At 35.4% G+C, this 8,429-nt stretch overlaps 1 protein-coding gene across 1 annotated transcript; it reads right to left on the minus strand.

Moving 5' to 3' along the window:
- Nucleotides 1-689: 689 nt before the first annotated feature.
- Nucleotides 690-5,693, minus strand: LOC117483926 (sialic acid-binding Ig-like lectin 7). The gene is made up of 5 exons (XM_034132269.1): nucleotides 5,638-5,693; nucleotides 5,148-5,513; nucleotides 4,769-5,074; nucleotides 4,584-4,680; nucleotides 690-741 (listed from the first exon to the last, which is right to left on the minus strand). The coding sequence occupies exons 1-5, from the start codon at nucleotides 5,681-5,683 to the stop codon at nucleotides 690-692; spliced, it is 867 nt and encodes a 288-aa protein (XP_033988160.1). The 5' UTR covers nucleotides 5,684-5,693.
- Nucleotides 5,694-8,429: the final 2,736 nt, after the last annotated feature.

Genomic DNA, 8,429 nt, shown 5'->3' on the forward strand with positions numbered 1-8,429 from the left:
TCAACGCTTCTGCACAGAATTATTTTTTAACCCCTGATGTGTTTTTATTTAACACAGTTCACATGCATCCAACAGAAATACAAGTTAAGCAATTACAAGGTAAAAGAACAAAATAAAAATCATGTGCCATGATTACGTTTAACGTGAGACAAATTAATGAAGATCCTTTTACTTTTGCGTGTATTTAATGGAGACAAAGAGCACAAACACTTCAACATGTTATTCACTAAGGTTTAGGGTCATATTTAAAGAACATAGTACAATTTAGTATTTACAGAAATCTGAATTTTAAGTGGCACACTCAGGCAAATCAATACGAAATAGATTATTTATCCTATACCAAAAATACCTGAAAAATGTTGTAGAAAGCATTGAAATTATTGTCTTACCAAAATGTTGATTCAGGAAGTAATGTAAGGTGTCCAACAAATGTACTACAGTATTTAGTCTTGCGAGACAAAAGGAAGTGGAGACACACACACCAGGCTTTTGTATCTGCTAGATGCCACCTCATGAGTCTCATGAGTCACCTCCTTAGTCTCTCTGCTAATATCCTATTTTTATTTTCATCACACCTCTCACTGCATCCTGTAAGTCACTCCTTCTTAATGTGGAACATATAAGGCAAATCAATACAGCATTTTCTTTCAGTAAAAGTGAACTGAACGTCTTCCTGCTCTCTTTGTGACTCAGGATGTTTGTAACTCGACCACACGGTTGACAGTCTGCTTCTGCTGCGTCCTGAAAAATAAGAGGGGAGTTTACTGTAATTTAAGAGATTTAGTATCTGTAAAGATTAAAAATAGTTGCAGCATGTCATTTGTGTAGCCACAGAATAACAGTTATGTCTCAGGGCCTCACAACACCATACACTGTACAGCAGACGGAGCAATTAACCAAATAACTAAAAAGACCCTTTAAAGGTCACCTTTTATGCAAAATCCACTTTTTCCTGTCTTTAATACATAAACATGTCTCTCTTCTGTGTTAAGAGATTCTGAAAGTTTCAGGAAAATGGATTCCCTCTCTTTTTGTCCTGATCCTTTTATATAAAAACCTGTCTGAAAATGAGCTGATCACATTTTGGCCACTTTGTGATGTCATAATGGTTTTTGGCTTGTACAACCATTAGCCAATAACCAACCAAGGTAACACCCCCCCCCCCCCCCCCCCCCCCACCTTGTCACCTGAATCTCCTCCTAGAGCACCATTGTGTTTGTTCAAACCAATCACTTCTCAGAGGGGCGTGGCCAGCAGCCGCTCATTAGCATTTAAAGCTACAGACACAGAATCAGCACTTTTGAAGAGTAGTATGAAGCTGCAGCGTCGGAGGCTGCAGTCTCAGGACCGCACTCATGGGACCGCACTCCCAGGACCCTAGTTGTTTTGCAACATCGCCACCTAGTGAGCAGGAGACATGAATATGAACGACAACGCAGAGAGTGTTAGTAGTGTGAAGTGCTTTTAAAGTTTTGTTTGTTTAACATTAATAACAATTCCGGTGTCTTTAAATGAAGTGTGATTAGCTAACATTAACTATGATAGTCTTAAGGCAATACAAACAAACATCTGTTAGCTTATGATAGCCTCAAACAGTATTAAAGGCACTAAAAACAATTATTCGTTAGCTATAGCTTTCGGCAAAAGCATTATTAGCAAAAGCATTAGCTTCGTTAGCATATTTGATTATTTGTTTAATGAAACTGTAGCGTGATTTTGGCAAGCCCAACTAGGTGTCCTACATTAATTGTTGATTTAATCACTAATTACAGTAAGAGTGTGAGTAATGTGAATCATGTTGTTTGTTTAAAGTTAACAACTATTCTGGTGTATTCAATTGGACAGCAATACAAGCAACACGTGGTAAATGTCATCTGTTAGCCTATGATGACTCACTGCAAAACCAACTGTTAGCCTTTTTGTTTATTTGTTTAATGAAACCGTATATTATGGTTATGTTATTTAGCAGAGGCTTTTATCCAAAGTGACTCATAAAAAACATAAAATAACCATAATTAACATTAGAATATCAATACAAATAGTTGCATAGTCAGTTACATTACTTATTACATTTTTAACATGGTAATTAGTCATCTGTAACCTACTACATTTAAAAAAAGTAAACTTCCCAACCCTGATCATTAATTATAGTCAGCTAATTAATTAAACTTCAGAGGATGACAAAAGCATGTCAATATGATCTGTCTGTCCGCTACATTAAATCAGCAGTAGCCTAAGTTCTGTCTTCAGTGTAAATGCTTCTTTAATAGTCATTGTATTACTATTTGAATTCATTGTAAATAATCTTAACTGTGCTGACTGCCTGTTTACTGTTTATCAGACAGTCTCATCATTTTGACATGTTTTGTAATATTGCATGAGGTGTTTTAGTCAGTTATTATGTCGGCCTATTCTGTAGGTTAGAATATTATGAAGTTGATTGACTAAGAGTAAGGTCAGCTAAATTAAGGAAGGTTTTGTTCTTTTTCTGTCTGAATTGTAATTTTCTTATGACATTCTACTTCAGGTGTCGTCAACTGGAATATCTTCACAGAGGGACACAAACAGGAATTTAGGAAGGCCTACCAAATTTCCATGGGCTTTCAGTGTGACAACCTGTATAAGGACGTTGGCACAGGCTACCGGGGAAGTGGACGGCGAGGAATATTACAGGGTTTTTACTCAGAAGAGGGCTTCCCGGGGTACTGCAGCTGGAGCTGTTTTCTGGTGGTTGAGGGAACAGCAGACCCCGCCTCACCCCAGTGAACAATCCACAGTGTGGAAATTGTGCCCAATAAATACAAATGTATTCTGCACTGAAATGCCTCTCGTCAAATTGCATGTTTATCTTTTGCAGCCTGGTGCATAAACACACTAACAGTTGTTTTTGAGTAATCTAGCACCTCTTCAAAGACACATTTGATTTGATTTATTTCGAACGTGTAATACAATAAAAAATATATATATAATAATAATGAAATGAAACAAGAGAATTATGATACTGTAGAAACATAAGCAGTATCAAATTGATTCAAAGGAGTTTACACTTATTTAACCCCACCCCTTCTCCCAAAAACTAAATTAACAGTTTTGTTTTCTTTTAACAAAATATACATCTAAATGTATGTCTACATACAATATACATTTACAATTGTAAATAGATTATATCATTATTACTACAATATATATTTATGTTGTATGTCAAATTTGGTAAGACAAATATAAAAGACTATCTTTTTACATCTGACATACAAAATACATTTGTTATTAAAAAACAAAAACATATTAACAACAACTTGTTGTTAATAATAATAATTTAATTTCAGTAAGAAAAACATATTTTCATGCATTTTTAGATGGTTAATAACAAGCATTACAATGTCTAAAGAGACTCGCTGTGTATGAGACTCAATACTCGCTGGTTGTATTTTGTGGTCATCCAATCCGCTAGGTGGCGATGTTGCAAAACAACTAGGGTCCTGAGAGTGCAGCCTCCGACGCTGCAGCTTCATACTATTGCTTTTGAAACAGGGCTGAAACAGAGGGGATTATGGGATGCTGCAATGATCTGTTTGGTATTTCAGCCAAACACTTCAGAGACATGTTTTGTGTATATCTGAGATCTATAATATATTGTTGAAAAAGAGTATCATAGGGGATCTTTAAAGAATAAGTTGAAATATGCACACTACAACGCACACATATACACAATAATGTTTGCTATATCATCTTTACAAGGTGATACTACGTTAATGTTGTGTTAGAGCTTGTTGGACAGCACTCAAAATAAATGAATGCAGGTTTAAAGTTTGACTTGATTTTTATTGGGGAACACTTGTATTTGTCTATGATTATGTTTTCTTGGTATTTATGTCTGATGTTCTGTTATCAGCAATCTGTGTTTTAATGGACCCATTCATATAATTGTTATAGCAAACATGTTACCTTTTTACACTTCCATCAGACATGGAGCAACATTAGCCTTCATTTGGAGTCACACGTCTGATAACTGAAGAATATTCATCTAATATTTGTTGCTCCTAAACTGCTAAACACTCCATTTGTCACCAGCTAACATCAAGGCTGCGGTATAAGGTAACATAACCAGATGTTTTAGTTATTTTCATTGCTTTTACCTGCTTCAAAATCAATAGTGAATATTTGTAAATGCCTGCACCCAGCTCTGATGTCTCAGTAGTGAAATGTGCTGCTTTGCATGTGATGTCACTTCTGTTAAAAAGTATAATAATTGGAGGATAATCCCTTCTTAATTATGCACATCCAAATACAAGAAAAACTACAAATAAACCCTAGTTTATTGATCCCTAAGAACTAAATTAGGAATTATTTTCAGTTGGATTTTTTTGGTTGTCATGCAGGCAGTTAAATGTGTCCAATATGAAATACCTCTCCTCGTCTGGTGGATACCTCCTCTGGTTCAGAAGAGCGTCTTGATCTAAACCAGCTGGAAAAAAAATAAAAACATTTTTGTTTTGTTTATGTTGTGATAATAATGATCTACAGCCAAATATACACATTAGTGTGTAGCTGTATATGTCATATGACAGGACAATTTGTCTCACCATTCAAAGATGACCATTGTACTGACGAGCATTATGATTCCCAGGATCTTGAGTATCAAATGAACATCTAGGCCTACCGTCCCAATCTGTTGATCACCTGCAACCCAACAGCATCTGAGGAAAATGTGAGATTAACTTAATCAAAATAATACCATCATGTGCAGACAATCACAGGTTGTTCTTACATGAAACATGGAGAGTCTTTGTCTCCTCTGCTGTCTTCACATCTTTCCCTTCATTCACAGGATAGTTGGCTGAGCAGGTGATGTTGAATCCATCATGTTGGTCTGTCAGAGTGAGGGTCTTCTGGATCTTAGTCGTGAAGGTCCGATCTGGGTTTTCCTCAATTGTGTTGGGAGGCTCTTGTTGGAGCGTCCAGGTGAGTTTAGGAGGGGAGTGTGGACAGGGAGCTGGAGCTGAGCAGGTTACAGTGACAGACTCCGCCTCCTTCAGATCACCTGGGATCTCAATGGTGGGGCTCGGAGGAGAATCTGTGCAGGTTTAATACACAATTAGTATTTAATCGTTCTGTTTTCGCTATAACATTATGATAAAAAACCTTACCTTTAACTGTTATTTGAATAGGATCGTCAGAAGCAGTTGCTTTAAATGTTTTCTTCTTAAATCTGAAGAAGTATTTGTTTGTGTAACTTGTGTTTAAACTGGAAAACAGAGTGTTGCAGTTGTTCTCACTCAGGTTTCCAGTGATATTCATTGGATAGGTGTTCTTTGCCTTATTACTGTTAAAAATCACATTTTCTGGATGTTCTCCAAGGTGCTCATGGGTGATTTTAATCAACATTCCAATTCTGTTATCAATCTTAATTTCTTCTGTAGCACTAAATGTACACGGGATGTGTAAACAGGATCCACTCAGTGCCTCCATCTCCTTCGGTGCAGTAATGGAAAGGTCTGTGCAATCCATAGAACCTGTCAAACCAGACTCATGATGAATATGAGGTTAGAAAAATCAGCATGAATAGACAAACTAAATATACCTCAGCAGCGGGATGTTGCATGTTTTTCCGGCACCAATGTTGGTAGACAAGCTCACCTGAAATAAAGAGGATGTGGAGTATCACGATTTCTGTTGCAGACATGGCTCCCAGCTCCTAAGTTGGAAAACAAAAACAATAACTTTGACACTGTTTAAACAAGTTTTAGAGCTGGTACAAACCGGAGTCATCGTGTTGAACAGAGAAACTGATGCTAAAAATCTAAACGCTGATGCAAATGATTCCTTCTCAGGTCTTAAAGGTGGGGTATGACATTTTGGAGAAACCAGCTCGAGTGCGCTAGAATTTGAAACTACACAGCCGGAAAAAATCAGCCTCTTCCTTACAGAGCCCCTCCTCCAACACACACGAACGCGCACATGACCAATGACGGCACGAGATAAGTTTGTGCACAGATGGAAGGCTGACAGGCAGGTAGGCCATCCAGTTATTTTAGCCGGGCCGGCTCAGATGATTGGTCGTGCTTTTTACAGCGCCACGGCTTCCACAAATGACATTTTGTTATGTATTTATTGTCAAAGCATTTAAGATATTCATTGCTATCGGGATGTTAAGAGCATTCCATGGAATATAACAAAAAGTTTTTCTGAAATAAATTACATACTCCACCTTTAATTCTGACCAAAAAAAAGGATCAAATTAAATATTAGATCATATAATGTTTGTTTTTTTAGTTCATGAAAAGTAATTTTTAACATAATATAATACAATCTGGAAATGTTCTTACCAAAAAATCCTATATGAAAAAGAAAGATGCGATGAGACTCTTCTGTGGGAAATGAATATCAGAGGGTGAATTTGAGCTTAAATACAAATAACCAACTTCCTTGTTTAGGGTGTAATTTAACCCCGGGGATACTTCCTGTGTTTCAGCTCCACGCAGAAATCCTGCTGGTTTAGTGGTACCAGTGACCTACATTAAAAAAACAGGAAGTACATGTGAAACATCAGAAATACTTTATTCTTCCCGCAGTGGGAACAATTACAGCAAAGTAGAAGAGTTACATATTATATAAAAAGGCAAGTTAAAAATAAATGTAATAATAAATAAATAGACTATGGTAAAACAAATATGCAGCAGTGTCTAAAAATAATATATCACATTAAAAAACAGAATACTGCAAAAAAAACATTCTAGCTCTTTATGCAGAATACAACATATATCATTAGAATATTTTAAATTGAAATATTATTAATTTGTGGCATTACATTATTTAAAATATAATATTCTTCTGTTTTTATCACTAATTCATGACTTATTTTAATGTAGTATTGTGTTATTGTGGAGCAAATGTAAGATACTTTCTTTGCAACTGGGTAGATGAGTTGAATATTACAAATTCATATCACATTCTTTAAATAAAAGTAACTAAATGAAGGGGACAGTACCCTACAATACACCACTGCGTTAGGACCTCCATGTGAGCAACAGTGACACCCAGTGGACACACTCTGTATTACATGATCTGTATTGAAACATAAAACACTGCAACAGAACTCATGCCATGTCCTACATCCAGTGGTGTAAAGTAACTAAGTACATTTACTACTGTAAGTACTTCACTTAAGTGCAATTTTGAGGTACTTGTATTTTGAGTATTTCAATTTTCCGCTACTTTATACTTCTACTCCACTACAATTCAGAGGTCAATTGTGTATTTTTACACCACTACATGTATTTAATACCTTTAGTTACCTTGCAGATTTGGATTAATGATGTGAAATATATTTACACATTTAGTCTTGTTTTTGTAAATTGTGTTTATTTGATGGATTCATTTTTATTAAGTAGCATACTGTACATTTGCACCTCTTTAATTTGGAAGCCCCTGATAGCTTTGCATCTTCCTCTGTATCATTATAAAATAGGCAACAATACACATATTTAGCTATAATCAATGAATATTTTAACACTGTAAAAACTTCAAGATCCCCCCAGCTGTCATCAGATTGTGATTCAAATCAAATCAAATCAAGTTTTATTTATATAGCACATTTTTAAAACGATTTTTGGTCTAGCCAAAGTGCTGTATAATAATTACCTTACAGAAAGGACACTTTACAGCAAATATAACAGCACAGTTTGTGCAGAATATCAGTGTGAAAAAACGACACCCTCTGTCCTTAGACCCTCACATCGTCCAAGGAAAAACTTCCGGAGAAAAAAACCACAGTTTAAGGGGAAATTAATACGATGCTAAATCTTGATTGGTGCACAGAAAGAGGTGACATCATATTTTCCAACCTAAGCCACACCCACGTCAAACTAGTGAGAGCCTCCATGGAAAAAAGACTCATGTGAATTTCAAAACTGATAAAAGTTATGTCAAAAAAAGATAAATAAATATATACATGCTTCATAAATAATGAAATTGAATACGATACCCTACTATATAATTATAATACTTTATATTTCTTCAAGTTGGGAAGTGTTTTAAGCATTACTTCAACTTAAACAAAAAATTAAATACCTGTTGGTTTATTTTGTGAAATGACCTTTACACAAAAATACACATCATTTCTCAGATCATATCTCGAGTGAAAATAACAGATGGTTGACTAAACCAGATAATTAAGATAATTTAAAATGTTAACTTCCTATTTTATTCGTCATCGTCTAACTTTACTTCTGATAGTCTGATGATTTTGATTTGACAAGGCCTAACAACTCCCCTTTCTTTGTTTATTTCTATGAATAAATGGCACTCTCTTAGTAATACTTGCAAACTAAATGTAAAATGTTGGGTTAAAAAATGCAGTTTGTTGCATAGCAGGGCCTTTTATTAAAGCGCCAAAAATGGATTTTTAAGAACAATAAATACTATAAATA

Source organism: Trematomus bernacchii, unplaced genomic scaffold (genome assembly GCF_902827165.1).
Source record: "Trematomus bernacchii unplaced genomic scaffold, fTreBer1.1, whole genome shotgun sequence".
NCBI classification, from domain to species: domain Eukaryota; kingdom Metazoa; phylum Chordata; class Actinopteri; order Perciformes; family Nototheniidae; genus Trematomus; species Trematomus bernacchii.